Source organism: Euprymna scolopes, chromosome 14, assembly GCF_053919585.1.
Source record: "Euprymna scolopes isolate OS-2025 chromosome 14, ASM5391958v1, whole genome shotgun sequence".
Classification (NCBI taxonomy): domain Eukaryota; kingdom Metazoa; phylum Mollusca; class Cephalopoda; order Sepiida; family Sepiolidae; genus Euprymna; species Euprymna scolopes.
Window position 1 is genome coordinate 94,373,696 of NC_136495.1, and position 25,507 is coordinate 94,399,202.

A 25,507-nucleotide genomic window follows, 5' to 3' on the forward strand; every position below is an offset into this window, starting at 1 on the left:
TAATAGTAGTTGTAAGACATCAATTAATAAATATTCCTCAAATTTCACTGTTTATTTTAGTATTAAAAAAAAATTTTTTAAGGGGCACAAACTCCATTTGAAAATTCAAAGATTTCAGATATGCATTAAATTTGATGTATAGTTATTAAGCATCAATTAAGCAAGATTTTCTGAAATTCAATTTTTTCTAAAGACTCTTAAATTAAGACCTTCTAATGTCACAATCTTGTAATGGATTTTGGATCAAAATTTGAATAAAGATTCTATATACAAGGTTTAATATAACTTGACTTTTATTAAATTCCGTAAGGGCACATTGATGCAAAACTGTTCTGATCGAGGAATTTTTAGTTAGGTCTTCTCTTGTATAAATATTAATGTTGATGAGGATAGTAGTCCAAAGAAAAACAACTTAAAAGCTAAAAAAAATAGCTGTAGAATATTATCAAAGCTAAAAAAATAGCTGTAGAATATTATCAAAGCTAAAAAAATAGCTAAAAGCAAGAAAGGAAAAAATGAAAAAGAGATGCGATTTTTTTTACCCTCCTTCGTTCTTGTATTTATAATTTGTTTGTTTTCGAATGAGAGCAGAATGCTCTTCAAAATGTTGCATACCGACTCCATCAAAGACTGCCTGCATACAATAGGCTGGGAATACATAAAAAAAAATAAATAAATAATAATAATACAAACACAAGAAAAGGAAATCCTCTATTCACATGTACTTGTCTGTTTGACGTATCATATTATAAAAAAATATATACAAAAACTTATGCTGCAATTAATTCTATTCAAATCAGATTAGAACAAAATAACATAAAAGAAGCGTTTGGCTTCCTTTTTTTTCTTCCTGCATTTTTTCTTTCTAATTTTAAACCAAAAGGACCAAGTTCACATTTTGTCTAACAACAACTGCCATCTAATATTTTAACTAAGAGAGAAAACATCTTTAAAAAGAACGAATGTGTAAAAATGGCACCAGCTATTTCAAGTTTTCTTATTAGGGATGGGGGCCTCCATATCGGATACCAGACATTCACTTGTTATCTCATACATTCCAACTAAGAGATCTTTTTAGGATTCTAATGTCACTTTTTAAGTGCAATTGTTTATCTCTTTCTTGCACTTGGTTCACCGAGTATGTTTGCCAGGTAGTTTTGGGAATTCTTTTTCATGAATCCAGTTGCTTCTGTAGTTACTAGGATAATGGAGATCTTCCTAAGATTCCAGTTTCTTTTCATGTCGCACATGGTATTTCGTTATCTTTTCCCTCTCAGCTCCTATTAACCCAGCATCATTGGGGACACTAACTTCTACTAAGGTTGCTTCTTTCTCCTTCTTGTCCCATATCACTATGTCAGGTTTAATAGCTCCATTTTCAAATTACGTTGCTGTAATAATTGCATAGTCATAGTGGATCATGTATGACTTATCTCCACCTGTTCTTTCTGGTATATGTTGCCAGGACTTGTTGCTGCATCCGATATTCAAGTTTTTACAGATTGTTCAGTGGAGAAATTTACACGCTCCATTGTGTTGCATTGTAAAGTGTGCAGCAGAACCTGCTCTTGTTGTTATTGCTAAGGCCACTGATCTTCTCATATTTAATATTATCATTAAATATGACTCTTGAGGTCATTTTTACATTGATCATGAAATGATACTCAGATGAAATCCCAAAAAGCAAACAAGAATTCTCTTAAACAAAATGCAAAAAAATATACGCATCAATTTTTATACTGAAACTGAATTAATCAACGTTTATTTCACTAAAGTTTTATATTTTTTAATCATACAAAATACATGTTGAAATATTCCTCAGTTTTGAAATTGCGTCATGTGATACTGTGTATGTTACCACATGGTAAAATACCAGGTTGAGAAACTGGCACTGTCTGTCCTTCTCTCGAGGGTAGATGGGACTCTCTTAAGCCATGGCAGGCACCCCATCTAGTGATGGCATCACGATAAAAAATACCCTTGATAGCCCTGGTGAAGTATCAAATATTCAGCTATCGACAAGATTTGAATCACACTACAAACTCGTATAGTGTTCAATCTCGGCTACGTCCCAGCTGGATGGATGGATGGTGTACATTACATTTTCAGTCAAGCCTGATCCTCAGCGAGGGTTACAGCATTAAGTTTTCGAGTAATCGTTGTTGAATATTAGTCGGCATAATCCATTTATGAAGGCATCTCTTGTAGTTGTAATCCTTACTTAAACACCTCAGAGTTGGAAGTTTCTTCTGGATTTACAGGTATGTTGACAGTATTTTCTTGGTATAAATTTCATTCTGATTTCTGAGGCTTGTCATAGGATTGCAGCCATTTGCCGATTTTGCTCTCTCTCTCTCTCTCTCTCTCTCTCTCTCTCTCTCTCTCACACACACACACACACACACACTTGTAGTCTGGTTAGTCAGAGAGTAACTCTGTATTGCTAGAACCGGTTTAGGGTTTAAATATTTGTGGTCAATAGATTGTGTCTATATTTCTTTTTACAAAAAGATCAATTTATGTTGACTAAATTGTAATAAAACACAAAGAAGCATCATTTTATTTAGGCTTTATTATTGAAATTGAACAGTTAGTTTAGTTATGTCTAACATAAGTGAGGGCAGTCCATTTTCAATTGCAGGGGAGAGAGGAATGTTAACCAAGGAAACATGATAGTAAAAGCTGAAACTGAATTCTAAAAAATAATAAATCAATCTATTATTATATGAGAGCTAAGTTAATCAACGTTTGTTTCATTAAAACTTTTTCCTACATATTTTAATCACACAAAATACATGTTAAAATGTTCTTCACTTTTGGGATTGAGTTGTGTTTGAAAATGAAAATTTCATTTTGATAGTTCAAATTAGCTTCAAATCAAATTGCACTTAACTCATCAAGTGACCATCTAAGCTTCTATTTATCACTCTCGCACTCTCGCACTGTATGTTGTTCAACTTGCTACCCATTTACATCACTATTTTTGTATTTGTCATAACCCATTCTCAACAAGTACCAAAATTTTGTCTATTGCATTCATCATTTTCAGTCCTCTCCCAATATTCTTCATCAATCCATTCATCTCATAAATCCTTATTCTTGAGTGGCTTTTTATCTTTAATAAATAGTGACACATCAGTAAAAACAAAAACAAAAACACTTAAACTTAATAAAGAAGCAAAAAAATCAAAAAATCATAGGTGTAGAGAAAGAAAAAAAGGGAGAGGTAAAGGGAGAGGGATAGTGTGAGTAGAGACTAATTTGCAATTTTTTTTTTTTTTTACAGTTTTTTCAAATAAACTGGTTTTTCAAACTCACTTTACCTGATTAAAACAATCTAACCTCAATGCTCAATAGTTGACCCAACGGGGCATTTTTTTTTTTTTTTTTTTTTCCTTTTTTAATAAACCTTAAATCTTTTAGTCTTGTTTTACAGACTCGAAATAATTGGTTGGTTCTTATAGAGTAAATCAATGTTATTTGGGGTTATTTTATTTGGGGTTATTTGGGGTTATTTTATATACAGCATCTTGTTGTAAATCATTGTACGTGTATAGGATAATGAGCATGTTGCTATTTTGCCTATAAGTGAGGGGAAATTATGGTCATGTAACTTTCACAGCAATGTGCAATTGAGCATGTAGCAGTTACATTTTGTTACAAAATATTTTCTTATGATGTAAACAATAACCCTATGCCTATTGATCAATGAAATTTCATTGTGTAGGATACATTTCCATCGGACTACTTTTTCAGTGTTCCTGCAAAAAGATTAGTTGAAAATTTGCCACAGTGAAAGAAACATGTATCCTCGCCCTCCTCCAACTCACAGGCAAGATGAAACTTATCACCTGTTAATACTTTTTCGTAATAATTATTTCATGTCAAAATAAAAGCGATGTTATGTAACTTAAATATATTCTGTCATTTCTATTTCCTTCCAGAAAATTCTTTCTTTGTAGCAATCACAAATAAAATAAAGATCTATGTTCTCTCACAAATCAATGTCCTTGCCAAGCACAATGATTCCATCTGTCTCCTAAGGAACTATTTTAGCCTCTTTGCGAATCAGTCAGCAGAGAGAAAGAGAACCTGGCAAGCATCAAAGAAAGGCTCTTCTTCATTTTTCTCTCTCCTTCCCTGTTCACTGTACACTTCAGCATAGACGATCTTTACCTAATAACTGCTGGCTGACCTGCAACACCCAAAAGTTTTCTACTCTTCCTTTTTATCACTATCCAACTTTCCTCTGTTGAAATAAAACTTTCGTTGTTTTTAACAGAGGTTTTGTTTTTCATTTCGTGTTCAACTACTAATTAATTTATAGAAGTGCATCTCGCATCTCTAAACTTTCATCAGTTACAAAAATGGAATCAACGAAACCTTATTCACTTCTGGAAATCTATCAGGTTGCTTCTTTTCAAGTTAGACTTTTAAATAATCGATCTGCTAGAATTTGAACTTATAACTGATTCATGAAAGTATCGATTAGGTTGAGGTCAATCACATGTCAATAACTTATAAAACAGTGAAATTGGCCAAATAAATAAATAATAAACATAATTGAATTAACCGATAAAATGAGAGATGTAGATAAAAATTATCATCCTTTTATATCATTTAAGAAGTCCATCAACATTAGAATATGGCTTCTATTAAGAACGTGTAATTACCTCCCTTGAAAAAATTGGTGTAGTATTGAGTTTATTATCTTTATTGGTATGAGATATGATCTCATTTTGGTAAAAACAGCTCAAATGATCTCGATCAAATATAGTTTAAAGTATCCATCACGATGATCCTAATAATTATTGAAAATTGAGTGGAAATAAGACCTGAAAAGATAAAGACTTAGTTATAAAGATAAACAGATATTCAATATAAGCTATTGGATTACAAAAGTAGAAAAAGTATTTCCCTTTATCACCGATTTTTTTTTTTTTTTTTTTGTGTCTGAAATGGAGCTGATACGATGAATTGCTCACTACCCTCATCCCAAGTAATAACGGTCGCCAACACAGTTCGAAGCGTCAATGACTCGTGTGCTGTCTGTAATTGAAAGGGGGGGGGGGTGATTATTCCATACATAAAAAACTATGTACATGATTCGTTTTACAGAAGTGGTTGTAGATTGACACACAGGGCAGCAAAGTAAGTCATTGCCAGTTATGTGAATGATTTGTTTGGGTTCGATATAAAAGTGATGAAAAAAAGGCGAATGCTTCATCGTGAAAGAATGGGAGAAAGAAAAGTGGGTGCTTGTGCCACACTTTTATCACTTCACAGTTTCTCCTTTTATTCACACCCCCTCCCCTATTTCTGAATCAAAGCATTCATTTCTTTTTAGCAAAATCATTCTACATCAAAGATTAAGGGCATTTGATCAAACTGAAATATTGGTGTCTGTTTTTATTAATCCGTTTACATGTTTCTTCACTATTCTATACACTAGACATTTTATTTTCCATAAAATGTAATTTCATGCTTTCATTGCATATGCAACTCGATTGTAATTTTCGTTTCTGATGCTTTTTATTGGATATAATATATTAGATTCATGTAACGTTTTTAACAATTTTTCATATAAAAAGCAAAATTTACCAATTAATGATAAGCAGGTCAGTCTATCTTATGATTTAAAGAAGAGAGTATAAAAAAGATTTGACCAAAACTTAAATGCTATTCAGTAACTATTTGTTGGTCCCCGACAAAAGGAGGATGGGCCTGTAAATTCAACCTCGTCCGTTCGTCCGTTCGTCCGTTCGCACTTTTCTCAATAACTACAGCTTGGATTTTTAAAAATTTTGCGCAAACATTAAACATGAAATGAGTAAAAAAGTAACAGAACAGATTTTCCGGGGAAAACTCCGGTTGCCTCCCTAGGGGTGCCTTTCGGGTTAAAATGGCTAAAATTGATACTTTTGTGCTTATTAAAAAAAATTGATGCCTCGGATTTTTATAAAACTTTCTGAAAAATTGTAACTAACTGATTCCTATATAATTTTGTTTGTTTATACTTCGCGATAACTCTTAGGTGTGCCCCAAAGGTTCTTCTAGGGCTAATAAAAACACTCCATTTTTGGGATTATTTTATCATATTTATCCAAAATTTTCTGTATATGTCTATTCAGTAATTTTGCATGGTGCTGAATTCAAATTTAAATAGGCCTTGGGGACTTTTGGGGCTAAATGGGGGGGGGGGGTAAACGATGGACTTCGTCATTTCTTCTTTTGCATGGTGCAGAACTCAAATTTATATATGCTAAGGCCTAAAACTGCACCGTTTGTTTATTTTCATCAGGATTTGACGTCCCCTGGGGATTTTTCGGGATAAATGGTGGTGGTGGGGGGCAAATACTGAACTTAATCATATTTTTTATACCTCGTTTACTGTGCATTCACTGGGGACCATGCATGCTTAACTTGTTTTAATGTAAATAAGCCTGAAGTCTCTACTTTAAAATATTATGACTATAAATTATAAACTGGATTCTGTTTTATTTCATGTCAACATTAATAAATATTGAATAAAAAGTTACTGTTTTCATTGATATTACAGTTATTTTGTTTATGTTATAATAAATAGCAAAGATCTCTTCTAAGCCTAAGGGCTTACAGGAACAGTTCTTAATCTCAGTTTTTAATTATCAATGGAATAGACGATTTGAATATCCCACCCTATGACAAGACACTAGTCTGTCGCTGGTTAGATATGCAGTAAAGTTGGTGTCTACTTATGCCTCATGGTAGAATGTTTGCTTAAGGTAACTTATATTCCCAAATGGTCACCCATCTAAGTACTAACGAGGTTCACTGTTACTTAATTTCAGTAATGTGTGACAACATGATTCGGTTTCATATCACAAATGTGAAACATTAAATCATCATATTCGCATCTTTTGCATCCTGGCACGTGTTAGACGGTTTTTAAAAATCGACTTCCAAACGATTTCTGGCCAGATATTTATTAATTTTTATCACTTTCTCCCATGTTTTCTTTGGTCTTCTCTTGCCAACTAACTCTGCCACCTCAATTTCTTTTAATATGACCAAATCAATGTAGCCTCCTGTTTCACAGGCATCTACCCTATACTTTTCAGATTTAATCTTCCTCTGGGGTCAGCAGATATAATCTAGTCTTTGATGATTGAATTTGAAAACCTACTGCATAGGTGTCCTTGTTAATAGAACTTCTGTCATTCGTTCAAATGTGTTTAACTAATTATACTTGCTTATAACTAAAGAAATTTGATAGTACAAATTAATGTCCTTACAGTATCTCCTCCCCACTTCCTTTAATAACATTACATTACTTCGCCCATCTTTCTGATGTCATCCTATGAACAATTTTCATTTTCGTAGCCATCATTTCTTGTTTGGTTTTGTGCTCTTATTTGTCCAGTTTTGATGAATAATTATTGATCAAGTTTCTTTACAATTTCCTCCCATTGTGTTTCTGACTGTCCCCAAGATCCAATGATCCACGCTATTTAAGCAGAATAAGGCTGAGCCAATCCACCACATCAAATAGGAAGCTGCAAGGTGTAATTTCCACAGAATTATTCATCAACTGATGAAAAAAAAAAAAAAGCTAACAGCTGCTGCAGTAACAAAAATAAAATAAAATGGCTGCTCAACATATATAGCATGTGATGGACAAACAATTTTGTTCAATCATTTTCAAGTTTTCTTATTTCTGTCTTTCCATTTTTTTTAAAGGAATTATACTTTTAATAGGTCTTTTTTCCTATTCAGTTCTTTAATAAATTGTTATTGTTGGGTTTTACGGCATGTCAACAATTTTATCCTAGAATCATACATTTTTGTACATAGTTCATTTGTAGATTAAACTTAAATTTGAAGAGATTTTCCTTGCATAAAGCACCTGATCTTCTCAAATGGTCACCCATTTAGTACTTGCCAAGTTCAATGTCACTTAAATTTGAGGTAACGGATGTGTCAATGTAGCTAAGATGGTACTTCATTTGTATGCTTATTGAGTGGAATGAATATCTACTATGGAGATATCTATGATGTTTTCAATAAGTTACTATTGTTTTGGATATTCTTGCCATAATTCATCTAATAGTTTCATTTCAATTATTTCCTGTGGGTAGTATCATAGCCATCATAGTGTTTGCTTTTTCACCTTATTCTTTTTCTACATTGGGATGAATTCAATTCCACAACAATCTGGTCTGTTGCTTACATCATACGTCCCTAAGATATTTTACTCATCATTAACTTCTCAAAGCGACTATGAGGAAGTGTGTTCTACATAGCCACCTGTATGCTGGCATTTTGTTTGGTTGACGACCTTAACTTAACTCACTATTTCAAAATCCCTTTTCCTTATCACATGATTTGCTCAACCAATCACAGAGTAGTATCTCTCATCTATCACATTATATATTTATATGCATACTAAATTTAGTACAATTCTACTGAATAGCTTTTAAGACTCTAACTGTTCATTATTGGTAATACTACTATAGCGAGTATTAGTAGTATCAGTAGTATAAGTAGTATCAGTAGTATCAATAGTATTAGTAGTATCAGTAGTATTAGATACTGAATGGGTAGATTCACAATTATATAATTTAGTTAGTTGAGAATAACAGAAAAACTGTTGAAAAGTTAGCTTATGTCCAGTTTATGATTTCGAGTTGCTGCATTCGATATTGCTGTAAGTGATTTTGAACAAAGATCAGGTTGAATAAATGTTTGTGTCTTTCATCAGTTTTGTCTCAAGTTAGACTATTTGAAGGTATGAAATGTTACCTTGGTCTGAAAAGATCACTGTGAAAGTACGTACAGAAGGAACCACCAGCAAACAAGGTAAAACTTTGTGAACTTTAATGTTTCTGTAATGATTATTTCAGCTACTTAGTTATTTTATTTTTTTGTTTAGCAGAGGAGTAGTCACTACTTAATAAGGTTTGAAAACTGCTTGAAGATAAGGATTAATGAGTGATGATTGAGTGACACAACATCATGATGATTGGTAATGGTAGAACTGTATTTATTTAAACTTGTTTTCATTAGAATTGAAAACGGCCATGTTACATTCAGCTGGGAAGTTCTAGGAAAGAAACTTATGTAATTTATGCTTATTTTTAGGCACAAATAAGGGAAATTGTTGTCAGTTGTTGTACTTTGACGAATGTTTGCTGTGAATGTTCTACAGTCGAGCATCTGCCATGAAAATAACAATAAAGTAAAGATAGACTTACTACATGTCTTCTGTAAGGAAAAGGAAGTAAGCGGGAGAAGAGGGCTTCAATCACGAGATTTTGGAAGCCGTTTTTGAACCCTGTCAGACCCAGAAGCCGGATGATTTCTCAAGATAAGAGCCGTTCATTTAAATTCAGGCCAAACGAAGATCAAAGTGCTGGTGGTGAAAAGAGAGAAGCTTGGTCTGAGATGCATTAAGGTCACCAGCCATCTTTTCCCCCATTATGCCACAATTTCAGGGTTAGAAGAGAGAAAATAAGAAAGATCTTAGTTGTTGCATTCAATTTTACCAAGCAGTTCTGGATAATAATATAAGTAACCAACAAATATAAAATTGTAGAACAGAACGTTCTATAAAAAAGCTTTTCTTTAAATTTGTATTTCCTCTTCATTCCTAAAATGATTACTTCATCTCCATTAACGAAAAAATCTGGCGACAAAGGACGAGATAAACAAACCAGATGAGAAGTGAAAAAAAAATCTGTTGGAAAGATGAACACTCGGGTCACAAGAGATATCTCCCAACAATCTCATCCAAAAAAAACTAACAAAAACAACAACAAAAACAACAAAAGCAGAATATCAATTCAAACCAATCCTGTAATAGAACAAAACAAAGAAAAAAAAAAGTAGAAATAAGAAAGATGGGACAATGAAGTTTGCAGACAACCTAATTTAGTAAAACTGTAATCAATTTCCGCATCTCTCATACCATCGCACATGAAAGAAGAGATTCTATCGCCAGCTCTTGTGGACATGAAGCAACAACAGCTGACCACTGAGTAATAAAATAAATTTTAAACAAAAATCAAACTCTCTCTCTCTCACTCACTCACACACACACACACACACACACACACACACACACACACACACACACACACACACACACACACACACACACACACACACACACATATATATTAGGAGGTATATTTGGTTAAAAAAAACAGGGAAAAAGTACTCAATTCGTTAGTTTTCATGACTGAAGAAAAAATTCTATTTTAAAAATTCATACTTTTCTTAATTCTTATTGTACATTAAATAGTTAAAACAAAAGGAGATTTAACAGTTTTCAGATATGCACTAAGACATGAAATAATAATTGCAATTCTTACATCATATTTTGAAAGAAGAAGGACTAGAAGATGAAAGATTAAACAAGAAAAGAGGATTAGGGCTACTGGCGAGACGTCTATAAAATAAAACGCACCCACTGCTCCTATCTCATGGGGGCGGGGAAGAAGCTATTGTGAATTTCTGTTTTGTTTGATCAATTTGATAATAATGTACTCTTGTCCGACAGAATATTAAAATATATCAAATATAAGTTGGAACGCGGAGTACTTCAGCTAGTATATATATATTAAAGTATTGATCTAATTCTCTTCCTTCTTCTTCTGGCAGCGGGATTGTCTGCTGTGGTGAGGGACAATTCTGTCATTGTATATGATATCTGAGTGCATACAGTGATTCTCCAGTGGGCAATTTTCGGGGTTATTGCAGTTATAGTTTAGGTATGTTGGGTTTGAGGCATTGTTAATATTTTGTTGTACAGATTTTATTTTTTTTATTATTAGAATTTATAATTGGTTGCACTAGGTTAGGCATAGTGGAGAATGAGATTTTGATGGAATTTTTATTTAGGGTCGTGCTGTATTTGTGAGGGTGTTTAAATAAGTTTCCTATTATTTTGAAGAATTATTTAGGGATATTGGTTTTTACCGTATTATTGTAGGGTGGGTTGAACCAAATATTCTTCTTTCTTCTAATTCTTTTTATTGGGGGGAGATTTGTTCTGTTTTCTAAGTTATTGTTTGTATGTTTATTTTGCGTATGGTTATTAGGATTTGGTATTATTGCATTTTTTGTCTATATTTGAATTTGGTCATGTTATGAGTAATTATGCTTGGGGTGTTAGGATGTTTTTTTTTACCATTACTTGTATTATACTTTATTTTGTTAGTGTATCTTGAGTTAGCTAGTGTGGTGTTGTATGAATATACTAGAGTTGGCAGATAGGTTGGAGATTCTGTTCGAAACTGATTCTGGAATTGCTTTAAGGGCAGATCTAGGGTGATTGGATAATTTATGATCGATTAGCTTCGAAATACCATGGTATAAAGAGTCCCTGCTTACCCTACACCCCTAATTGATGTATACCCGTATTGAATAAATGAATAGATCTATATGAATTAGTATACAGTTTTATGTCGTCATTTTCTTTCTTTATTGATTTATATATATATATATATATATATATATGAATTGAAGGTGGAACACCATAGTTTGAAGATACAACGTTTCTGTTATATATTTATAATATGTAATTAGAGTGAATTAACGTTTAATTAATCCATTTTATAAATATTTAAGAATAACTATGTGAATAAAAAAGATTAGCAACTTAAAATCTCTAATAATTTCTGTTGTATGCATTTGAGTATCTGATAATTGATTTTCTTTATTGTATGAACATTATAATTATAGTTTAACAAAAATAACGCGTTTTAAATTATTTAATTTGATAGCAAGAAAGTAATCTTTATTATGATTCATGTTTGATGGAAATCTATAAAAAGGAAACCCATTTACCTTAAATACATCGAGTACAAGAAATATTTATCTTGCAGATGAGACAAACCCGACATCAAAGATGGCAGCATTGATTACCAATTAAAAAATTGATCTAATATTTAAAAAAAAATTCGTCTTCGATTTCTAGATTAATGCGCAGATTTTTCATGATTTTCTATTTTTTCTTTTCTTAAAATTTATCTGACATTGTCTTCGAATAAATCGATAGAAACTAATTACCTTTTTAACTGCCAAATAATCTTTGAATCACAGGACAGATCTATTTTTAAGATTCGCCCGTTTAATCTACAAGTTCAGCGATGAAAATTATATTTCAAACTAATGCGTTATTGACTGACAGACAAAGCTTGTTATAGAGATTAGTGGGCGCATTTAAAAGTAACAAAAACAATAAAAGAACGAAAATAAAAATGGACCAATTTCATCCTTTTCGCATGAATGTTCAATGAATGAAGACACAGTTAGGATCAGAATATGACAGGATTTTTTAAAAATAATATAATGGATTTCTAACGCTATTATCTGCTTATTATCTTTTGACTGAAAGAAAGGTTCTGGATTTACCCGGAAGGACAGATTGTTTTTTTCTTTTATCATTAAAAAGATGTATCAATTTATTTATCTTTATTTTACATTATTATTATTATAAAGAAGAAGAAGAAGAAGAAGAAGAAGAAGAAAAAGAAGAAGAAGAAGAAGAAGAAGAAGAAGAAGAAGAAGAGGTGGTGGTGGTGGTGGTGGTGGTGGTGGTGGTGGTGGTGGTGGTGGTGGTGGTGGTGGTGAAAATCCGTCAAATATTCGAACAAGAAAAATATATTTAAATATGCGTATTCTGGTAGGAATTAACGTCATAATTAAAAATAATTAGAAACATACTTCCTGTGTAAATCATACTCACACACAAATGTGCCTTTCCATATATGCTAATGTGTTACGTAGTTGGTTCGTGCTGAACGATTATTATTATGATCGTTATTGATGTTGCAAAGTAGAATGTTAGAAAGAATGTATCTAGATGAAAAGTACTTTTTAAGGTAATGTTAGAAATGAAAAGGAATGTTAGTTTTCATAATTAATACAAACATGAATGTTAGCGAGATAAACAGGTATACATGACATCAGCCGACGGTCATGAGCGATACGTGTTGATGACGTCATTATAAGGGAGATGTTTTTGTATACGTAGGGTTTTAGTCAGTTAATACTTAGAGCTTGACGGAGACAGGCAGAAAGTCAAGCCGACCGGTGTAATGGCTCGAAGCACTCGGGAGAGTGAGCGATCCAATGCCTACCAAATGTAAAGAACAAAGGACCAATGGGGAATCATCCAGAATAAAATTGCTGAAAAGACAACCTGAGATTTGTTGATTAATTGGGATGAATTTCTTTGTAGCTTTCTGTCAAACAAGACCAAAGATGGACCAGGTATGTTTCTCTGATTGGTCCCAGACAACTGTTATCCGTCGATTTTTGTTGCAAATGTCCATTGAACTGTATTTGTGAATATATCGACATGTACAAACACGAGAACACTAAACGATCAGTAGACACACTCGTAAATATATACACGTTATATAGAGTCAATAGACACGTATTATATGCAAATAAACTGTTAAATACACTCGTTCATATATACTATATTACATATATACATCTGCATATGAACAGCTCACATGTAAAACCGTTTTACAAATGATATTTTGAAATCTTGAGACTGCCAATCTGTGATCTTATATATATATTAACAAGAATAGAGATCACTATTTTCCCAAGTCTGGGGTTGATGGATGTTTATTCTTGTATTTCAAACAATTAAAAGATCTCTGATTGTTCCAAATGCCAGTTAGCAGTAAAAGCTCCGAGAAAAGCTAAACTTTTTTCTTGATCTATTCCAGATTCATCATGGTCACGTGTTCACATTGACTTTATAGTGGACAATATTTTCTACTTGTAGTAGATTTTTTTTATGAGCTGCATTACCTACCAATTGCAACAAATTTTTAGCCGATTTGGAGTTACAGAAACCATAGTATCTGACAATGGCACTGCTTTCACTTCAGCAATATTTACAAATTTTTGCAAGCAGAATAGTAACAAATACAACTGAACACCCCTACACCCCTAATTGATGTATACCCGTATTGAATAAATGAATAGATCTATATGAATTAGTATACAGTTTTATGTCGTCATTTTCTTTCTTTATTGATTTATATATATATATATATATATATATGAATTGAAGGTGGAACACCATAGTTTGAAGATACAACGTTTCTGTTATATATTTATAATATGTAATTAGAGTGAATTAACGTTTAATTAATCCATTTTATAAATATTTAAGAATAACTATGTGAATAAAAAAGATTAGCAACTTAAAATCTCTAATAATTTCTGTTGTATGCATTTGAGTATCTGATAATTGATTTTCTTTATTGTATGAACATTATAATTATAGTTTAACAAAAATAACGCGTTTTAAATTATTTAATTTGATAGCAAGAAAGTAATCTTTATTATGATTCATGTTTGATGGAAATCTATAAAAAGGAAACCCATTTACCTTAAATACATCGAGTACAAGAAATATTTATCTTGCAGATGAGACAAACCCGACATCAAAGATGGCAGCATTGATTACCAATTAAAAAATTGATCTAATATTTAAAAAAAAATTCGTCTTCGATTTCTAGATTAATGCGCAGATTTTTCATGATTTTCTATTTTTTCCTCAGTCCAATGGACAGGTCGAAACTTTTTGTGAATTCATTTAAGGAAGCCTTCCAAAGTATGAAATGACCTTTTTCCTGTTTACTGAGGATGTCTTGTGTAGTTCTAAAAGGTCCACATTCCCAGGCTTCTCGTCTTTCAGGTAAAGTAAGTATATTACTTACTGCCTGAGGCGACCCTGTTAGGGAATGCCGACGAAGCTACCCAAGCAAGTTTTAATAGGCCAAAATGTTCCTCCTTTAGGGGCGCTTACTTAACTCTCCCTCACCGTTCGACCTTGTGTCACATCTTCCTGGCGTGGGAAGGAAAAATAACACCTTGGAAGTTATAAACCAGTAGCCAAATGGTATTTCATCAGTTGAAGCTCTATTGAACCAGAGAGTTCTTTTTGCCAAATGGATACTATTTGTCCAGCGGCACTAACTTTTCACAAGGGAAATATACAAAATCATGTGAATCAAATGCAAGTCAGGTCATGACACAAAGAACAAAGCTCAAAAGGAAATTGTTAGGTAGCAACATCTCACCTAAAAAAATAAATATGAAAACATTATGTATCTTAAAGGGAAGTAACTCTTCCTCTTGTTTTGCTTGTCTCAAAGATATTTTGAGTTATATTCCTTGCATTTACTTGAGAAAGCAGATTTTAATGGGCGTACGTTGCACAGCATCTTCAATTAATGTCGTCATTGTAAAAAGTAAATTCTTGTTTCAGTTGTAAATATATTAATAAATATTATTGTTAATCTACACCTAAGATTTTTCATCTAAATTCATTTTCATATATTTGTTCAATATTTCACAAAATCACTTCAGTAATCGACATGATTACATCACCACTTATCAAGGCCAAAAGTCACTCGAGGATAAGGGTTAATGAAGTGGATGGATAGTCAATTGAATAATGAATAGTATTAGCAGAGTTCGTATTATGAGGATTCTTCGAACTACTGTTCTTATTTTGAGCATTATTTGCACAATCTTTTAGCCAATGTAACCTTCGACCTTCTTCAGGTGTATCCTGTTGAACTCGGGAATCATTATGTCAAAATCAGAAATCTGCACAGAATTTTGAATGGAACTTGTTATTTAATCCATTGGATTAACATACTCGCATTACAACAGCCATGTAAGTAATTCGCAATTGTGTTTTAGGGTCACCCAGCATTGAAGATTGAACCTTCAATCTCCAGTAATGTAATTTTTACATTTGAATTTCACCAAGTACTTTATCTACTGTGCCACGGGTTTGCAAGGCACACCTGAAAAAGGGCGGAGGTGGCATCGACCGAAACGTTTTGCAAGTAACACTTTAAGTGAGAGCAGTAGTTCAAAGAATCCAAATAAAATGAATAATTAATCCTTATCATAAAAATTCAGAACGGTAATATTATGAAAAGATTGAAAATGGTGAATAGTCATGTTGTAGTCTAGGGAAGCACTCCCATTGTAATGTGTGCCATACATGGGAAGTTCATGGATATTTCATTTGGTTTTATATATTCAGAGGAAGAAAGGAAAGTTCTTTGCAATTGTGATCGAAAATGAGTTGTTTTTATTTAGTGATTTCAATGAGTGGATAAATGGAGTTATTGCTCGATTTGCCTCTTGACATGTGTAAAATGGAAATATAACATGTTTGAAATTTTTTTAGATGAGGATTTTTAGATTTGGATTATTCGAATTACTGTTCTCATCTTAGTTGTTATTTTTTCACAATGTTTTGGCCGATGTAACTTACAACCTTCTTCAGCCCTATTTTTTGGAATTATTGTCAAACTCATAAACTCACACAGTACTCAAAACCGAACACTTTATTTAGTCTATAGGAGCAGATTGTTCTTGTTTCGTCAGCCATGAACAAGCAGAAGTGCTAATTTGTTATGTTATTCTGAGCTATTATTGCCTGTATTAAGGATAAACATCTACTTTGCCATGTGAATAATTTGAGCATGAATGTTTGAGAATGCCAAACCTAATCTTGTTTTCATCACCACTCATCTCTCTCTCTCTCTCTCTCTCTCTCTATCTATCTATCTATCTATATATATATATATATATATATATATATATATATATATATATATATATATATATAAACATATAAATTGATACATTTAATATTTTCTATAATTATAGAACATGAGCTTCAAATTCCACTCCAAAATAACATAATTGTTAAAATTTTGAAATTTAAAAATTTCACGTCATAATTTTTTAAATTAATTGAATGACTAAAATTTGATTTATTTGCTCTATCTTGTATATTATTTAAGTGAGATAGTACTTATAGAATATTATTGCCAAAAATATTTTGTAAGACTTATAATCACAGGTTTCCATACCAGTTGATTGTTAGATAATTTTATTCTGGAGTATATATATATATATATATATATATATATATATATATATATATATATATATATATATATATATACATAAAGAGAGAGAGAGAGAGAGAGAGAGAGAGAGAGAGAGAGAGAGAAAATAGTTAATAAAGCATGTTAAAAAACACTTTGAAATAGAGTTAAAAACATATTTAATCTGAAAAAGAAACACTTAATAAGTGGATAGTCCTTAATCCACGGAGTTTCGAAGAAATACTTTCCTTCGCATTAGAGGGTAGGATTTAGCAAAATGCGGGATCGGATTTTGCATACAAAAGTATTTGATGAAACTGCAAGTAAGTCAAAGATCTTACTTGATAACAAAAAGTGAAGCAGAGGGAATATGGTGAAGAAAAAGGTGATTACATGTGAATGAATAGTCTGGTGAAAGGTAAAGTATCCAATGACGGTAAAATCCAAAAATATAAATCCAAGAAAGTTAGTTAAATTTCCATTCACACAAGTAAAATCCATGGAAATCGCGTAATTGGAAGATGGTCCAAAATAATCAAAAGGCCGAAATCCGTGGAATAATTCACAAATAGGTACAAGGAAATGGGGGAAAGAATTCCAATAAAAATAAAAGAAAAATAAAATATGCGTTTAAAACGGCTTATTTATATATATATATATATATATATATATATATATATATATATATATATATATATATATATATATATATATATATATATATATAGATAGATAGATAGATAGATAGATAGATAGATAGATATAGATATATATAGATATATATTTGTTTATTGTTATATAAACATGCTCACATCCCGCTGCTACAAATAGCCATTTGTTTCAATCAAACAACAGATATCATCAGGCAGCGACTTGACTATTCAAAAGTTCAATGAATAATGGATTTTTATTTTAGGTAGGAACTCTTTAAAAGTTGGAGTTAAAAAACTTAAAACACAGAACTTTAATTATAAAATGTAAAGAGGGAGGGGCAATTTAAATAAAGTTAAAAGATTACAATGGAGAGAGAGTGATTGAGAAGAGAGAAAAAAGGAATAGAGAAAGAAATAGAGAAAGAAAATAGAGAGAAATATATATATATATATATATATATATATATATATATATATATATATATATATATATATATATATATATATATAATATGGAGAAGAAAAGAAAAAAGATATAAATGGTTATTATAAAGAGAATAAAGACTAGAAGGGAAAGGAAAGAATGATGAGATCTTGTTAAAGAGAGAAAGAGAGAAAATAAGAATTTGACAGTATATAGAAAAAGAAAAAGAAAAAGATCTGCGTGTCAACCAATTTATGAACAATTATACAATTCAGTAATGAAACATATTATTACAAATACAAACAGAAGATACAATCCAAACGTCAGAAATGAACATGTCAAAAAAGACAGCGAATGTATCCAGCCAACGTATTTATCATCTCACATACGTCCACGAGTAATATCAACGAGATTCAAACATACGTCTACAATTAATTAGGCCCTTTATGCTAAATGATATAAGTTTTAAGTTTTCGCGTTTTTATTAGATGAATATATAAATAAAAGAAAAAAAAATAATGATAAAACAATATTAAAATTATTATTAATAATAATAGTCATAGTAATAATAATAATAATAATAATAATAATAATAATAATAATAATAATAATAATAATAATAAAATTAATAATAATAATAATAATAATAAAAACAGAATAAAATTAATATTTATTATCTTTTTAATATAACATATTTAGCCATAAGAGGGGATTAAATAAATTAAATAGGGCCAATAATTATAAATAAAAATCTACTAATATTTATGTATATAAAAAGAATACAATGCATATATGTATATATACACATACACACACACACACACACACATATATATATATATATATATATATACACACACACATACACATATATATATACATGCACATAAGTAAAGGTGTTACTATACTATTAAGTTGAAAGTTTAAGCTATTTAAGTATAGATATAAAGTCATATTAAATCACAAATTAATACATTCAAGACCAGATTACTAATAACACAGATACAAGTACACTTACCTATAAATATATAAATATATTCAGGCAAAAGAAGTAATTAAATCAACGAAATACTCAAAAGTAGCGACACACAAGTAGATAGTACCCAAATTAAAAATAATAAAATACATATGTATATACCCACAGAGAACCAACAGACATACAAATAAGCGTATATATATATACCTGTGTGTCTATGTGTATATGTATGTGTCTATGTATTTACTTTATGACCGTGTGTACTTAGATTTATATATTTCTATATTATTTGGTATACTCTCTCATGTTTATTCATTCCATTTGTATGTTTCTATGTGTGTATGCATCTATCTGTACTCTTGCCAAATTATTTGTATTCTTATGTATTTCTATATATATAGTTTATGTAAATTATACATATTTATGTGTGCGTATATATATGTGTGTGTGCGTTGTTGTATATTAGTATATGATTGTGTGCATATATTTGTGTATTTTTTGTATGTATGTGTATACATAAAATTATATATATATATACATATATATACGCTTATTTGTATGTCTGTTGGTTCTCTGTGGGTATATACATATGTATTTTATTATTTTTAATTTGGGTACTATCTACTTGTGTGTCGCTACTTTTGAGTATTTCGTTGATTTAATTACTTCTTTTGCCTGAATATATTTATATATTTATAGGTAAGTGTACTTGTATCTGTGTTATTAGTAATCTGGTCTTGAATGTATTAATTTGTGATTTAATATGACTTTATATCTATACTTAAATAGCTTAAACTTTCAACTTAATAGTATAGTAACACCTTTACTTATGTGCATGTATATATATATGTGTATGTGTGTGTATATATATATATATATATATATATATGTGTGTGTGTGTGTGTGTGTGTGTGTGTGTGTATGTGTATATATACATATAATGATTGTATTCTTTTTATTTACATAAATATTAGTAGATTTTTATTTATAATTATTAGCCCTATTTAATTTATTTAATCCCCTCTTATGGCTAAATATGTTATATTAAAAAGATAATAAATATTAATTTTATTCTGTTTTTATTATTATTATTATTATTATTATTATTATTATTATTATTATTATTATGTTTATTATTACTATGACTATTATTATTAATAATAATTTTAATATTGTTTTATCATTATTTTTTTTCTTTTATTTATATATTTATCTAATAAAAACGCGAAAACTTAAAACTTATATCATTTAGCATAAAGGGCCTAATTAATTGTAGTCGTATGTTTGAATCGCGTTGATATTACTCGTGGACGTATGTGAGATGATAAATACGTTGGCTGGATACATTCGCTATCTTTTTTGACATGTTCATTTCTGACGTTTGGATTGTATCTTCTGTTTGTATTTGTAATAATATGTTTCATTACTGAATTGTATAATTGTTCATAAATTGGTTGACACGCAGATCTTTTTCTTTTTCTTTTTCTATATACTGTCAAATTCTTATTTTCTCTCTTTCTCTCTTTCTCTCTTTCTCTCTTTAACTAGATCTCATCATTCTTTCCTTTCCCTTCTAGTCTTTATTCTCTTTATAATAACCATTTATATCTTTTTTCTGTTCTTCTCCATATTATATATATATATATATATATATATATATATATATATATATATATATATATATATATTTCTCTCTATTTTCTTTCTCTATTTCTTTCTCTATTCCTTTTTTTCTCTCTTCTCAATCACTCTCTCTCCATTGTAATCTTTTAACTTTATTTAAATTGCCCCTCCCTCTTTACATTTTATAATTAATATTTCTGTGTTTTAAGTTTTTTAACTCCAACTTTTAAAGAGTTCCTACCTAAAATAAAAATCCATTATTCATTGAACTTTTGAATAGTCAAGTCGCTGCCTGATGATATCTGTTGTTTGATTGAAACAAGTGGCTATTTGTAGCAGCGGGATTTGAGCATGTTTATATAACAATAAACAAGTATTATCAGCTCTTTTTATTGAGCACTATCTAACAACCTCGTTGAAGTCATTAGTCCATTACTTTTGAATATAAAAAAACCCGAGTATATATATATATATATATATATATATATATATATATATATATATATATAGAGAGAGAGAGAGAGAGAGAGAGAGAGAGAGAGAGAGTTTTGATCGCACTACTATACAATAGGCTCAATATAATAATCGATAGAGAATTTTTTTCTAAAATAATAAATATGTAATCTGCATGAATATAAATTTAATATCTTATAAACGGGCAACACCGAGTGGTTTGCGAGTAAAAAAAAATGGACCTGTTTATGCCTTTCTAGACTACAGGCCACTGAGAACCACAACTAAAAGTTTATTGAAAACTGTAGTTTTTGTTTTCTTTAGAAATATTATTTCTTATTGTATGGCCGTCCAACACATGCCAAAATCTAAAACAGGTATTAAACTACTGAATAGAATAGTGATGATGATGATGATGATGATGATGATGATGATGATGATGATGATGATTAGTTTTAATCAAACTCTTAAATTTATGATTAGTTCGTTTTACATTTTCATAATATTCTCTGTGAAATATATATATATATATATATATATATATATATATATATATATATATATATATATATATATGTGATAAATAAATGACAAAAGTCTATATTCCAAATTTCAAGATGTTGACCATCTTAGCGTTTATTCCTTTAAGTAAGGAATTCTTGACAGCGTCTGCCTCATAGTGGAAAATCATTCATTTAATGGTTGTATCAATCAATGAATTTATTTCACCCTTAACTCATCAGAATATATATATATATATAGTCCCTCACACACTCGTTGGAATACTCCAATAAAAATGTAATCATGATGAAACACATTAGAAAATATTTGTTCGTCAACATGGAAGCCAGTTAATATAATATACAAGGGATTTACATCCGACATATTAACATTTAAATGTTAAACATAAGTGAACGTGTTAATAGAGATTAATGAATTTCTGTGATGCAATTAAGCCATTAACTTGATTTCTTTGATCATAATGCTTTATATACATATTATTACTATAATCAATTTAATAGCCTGATACGATTTAGGATGTAGCCATTCACCATATGTTATTGTTATAAAGCTTTACTAATCTTAAAACAAATACTAGAAATGCTCCTCTTCTCATATATATATATATATATATATATATATATATATATATATATATATATATATATATATATATATATAGCTGTACCCGGCCACGCGTTGCTGTAGATCAGTTTGTTAAAATGAAACACATTCCTCAAGAAAAATTGCATTTTGTATTGTTCATTTACTTTTATTATTTTTTGCAATTTTTTTTTTCAATAAAAGTAGGGGGGTCCTAAAAAATATTCATTTTTTGCCATAAATTGTTAGGGTGAAAGGGATTTTTTTTCAGGAAAACTTGCATTTTTTTTTTAATTTGGCAGTAAACGTTTCTTTTTATAAACGAAATTTTTATTATAAAAAAAAAGATGAATGCTTTTTATGAACAATGTAAATAGTTCGGTGAAAGTAGAGAGAAGTTTGATTTTTTTTTCAAGAGAATGTACAAATTCATTTTTGTCAACAGATGTTAAGAAAATAAACAGAAAAAAATACTCTCATCATTAATTAATTAATTAATTAGTTATGCAAAAAAATAAATACAACGTTGATTTAGTGTTTCAACATTTGAACAACGCTCGATTGAATCCAGTGATTGCCAGTCGAACCCTAACCATAATTGGAATCAGGGGGGGGGGTCAAATTCTGCATAAGTACCATTCTTTTTAATTTGTCTTTTGTTCAATTTTTGAGTGGGCTATCAGCGATTACAAACTAACAAATTTAACCAAAATGCAAAAAATTCAACAATTAAATAATTTTAAAAAGTGCTCAGCTTCTAATACAAATCCTAGTAAATCAATTCCTCTTATTGGTACGGTTGTTGTAAAAATGGAACGGAAACTTAAATATTGCTCCGTTTTAATTTTTTTTTAAATTGTGCCCCCCCAAACGAATATAATCAAAAGAATAACATTCAACAATTGTACTTTATGTATATAAAACACAAAATATTTAAAAGAAAAAAAAAGTTATTCACGAAAGGGAAATAATTCCATTTTTAAGCGAAAAAAGTCAATTTGGTATATCATTTTATTATTTTTTACATAAGTCCAACTTACCGTTCACATTGGAAATGTCGACATTTATAGGTTGTCGGGTATGTTTACAATGAATAAACATTCCAATCTACCCATGTTAAGAACGGCTCTCGGAATAGACACCCCAAACCTCCCCATATTAAGAACGGCTTTCGGAATAGACACCCCTAACCTTGTCAGCATACCCGAAAACCTATAAAAGTTGACATGTCGAATGTGAACAATGAGTTGGATGTAATATAAAAATGTATCGAATTTAAAAGGGAACGAAATTTAAATTTTTGTTCCATTTTTACAACAACCATAAAGCAGAGCATTCTATGCAAATTTTCCCTAACTTAGTGTATTAATGTTATTTTTATTTAAGTAAAAATAATATTTAGGTTTGGATATAAATTCCTAAGCTCATTTCACACTAAATAATTTACGTGACTGAAATAGGAATCTAATTGAATCTTTAATTTCTTGGATAGTAAAAAGATGATCCAGTCCACAATGATCGATTTGCTGCTAATATCCATTGTTTAGGTACGGGCAAAAATAAACGAATTTTTTTGTAGGTTTCCGATAGCTTTTTGATTGTATTTGAAAGATTAAGGATTAAACTTAATTTCCAAAAGGAAGAAAATATTTGTACACATGGAAAAAAAAAGTTATGATAAATGTTTTCACAGCGAGCTTACCAATTCAGCTAAATCGTGAAGTTAAATTAATTGTAAATATCCTTTAAAAGATAAATATTAGTTTTCTGGGTCTATTTCGAAGATAATTAGTAAAGTAAAGTCCTAAGATATTGAATTAAATTTAAAAAAAAACACCTAGTTTGTGCTAAAAATAGCATCGGTAGTGCGCGAAATTGATTTTGCTTCGAGTTATATCGAATTTATTAATATGGACTTTAGGGGCTATTTTCGTAATGTTCCTGTAAAAATTATTATTTTTTTTTTTATTGTTACAAATTACGATACTTATATTTATATAAAAAAAGCAAAAATAAACACATTTTGTTTACATAAGCGAGACCACCTCGGCCTGTAGTGGTGAGTGGTGAGACCAAAGGATCGTTTTAGTGATGTCATGTGACGGCAGGCGGTGATAAATAATTGTCCCCAAATAAAAACAATGGCCCATCATACAAAGAAAACCACCTATTTATTAAAGAAAAATTAAGTGTAATGTTATAATTAAAAAGAGATATATAAAAACACGCATGGGTACAGTAAACATATTATACCAAAATGTTGAAGCAATCGTTCCAGTGGTTATTTAGACTACTAATAACGAACGAACCAAGAATTGCATTTATATATATATATCTATCTGGTACTGGCGAGGCTCCACGTTGCTTATATATATATAAGGAACGTGGAGCCTCGCCAGTACCAGATGGGTGACTATTTGGGAATACTAGTCACTATATGTGCCCTCCACTTATCTCGGCATTGTTTTCAGTCATCCTGAACTTCTACTTGCCACTAAAACTAAACAATACCAACTCAGAAGAAAATACCAACTCAGAAGAAAATACCAACTCAGAAGAAAATACCAACTCAGAATAAAAGGTGTGGTTTAAAATTGCGCAACTCTTTTCACAAAAATTCCACATGCAGGGATCATCAAAGTGGGTATCTATAGTGTGTCAAGACTGAATGAAGCCTATGAAATATATTTATGTCAAGTAAACTAGATTGAAATGTTCATTCCCTGAGGCTAATTGCTTAATGGTTCCTGTGTAGTTCATTTGCCATAACTATATTTTTTATGCTACAAGTATGTACTAGTAAAATACCCCTCCAGAGATGGGTATATGTAATAAATATAGAATTAGATTCAAATTTTAATGATTTTTTTTCTTTCTTTAGGAGATATGATATGGTTTTGATGACACTTCTCCTCCTAAATTATATAGTTTAAAAAATGTGCCCACGTTACTCATCCTGTTGCCGGGAATAAATATTCTATAATTCATAATAAGTTCAATAGTTTAGGAGTTTACCACGCACGTACATATTATTGATGATAACGTATGCACTGATTTTTTTTAAAAAATGCATTACTTAACATCACACAAATAATTTGATGTAGAGCAATTCTTTGCTCTACTAATTTTTTTTGTATCTGACTTATTTTAAACAAGCCTGAGTGCCCGGCGAGCCTGGGTGTTTGGAGGTGTGTGTTAAGTAAAAAAAAAAAATGGTAGTTGGCAGATACGAACCTGTGACGTGAAGGCAGAAAAGAAAGTGACAGAAAACCTGACGTCTTACCCCTACTCCGTGAGGCGACCGGAAGCTCAGAATGTTGAAATTAGTAAAGTCATTCCAACAGAT

General features: G+C 30.5%; 1 protein-coding gene across 4 annotated transcripts in view; it reads right to left on the reverse strand.

The window, feature by feature from the left end:
• LOC145293168 (doublecortin domain-containing protein 1-like) overlaps window positions 1–25,507 on the reverse strand; it is a 562,737-nt gene that overhangs the window by 306,904 nt on the left and 230,326 nt on the right. For all 4 annotated transcript variants that reach the window (XM_080139630.1, XM_080139632.1, XM_080139631.1 and 1 more), the window contains exon 16: window positions 543–648. In XM_080139630.1, the coding sequence (XP_079995756.1) occupies window positions 543–648 (106 nt within the window). The remainder of the gene's footprint in view (window positions 1–542; window positions 649–25,507) is intronic.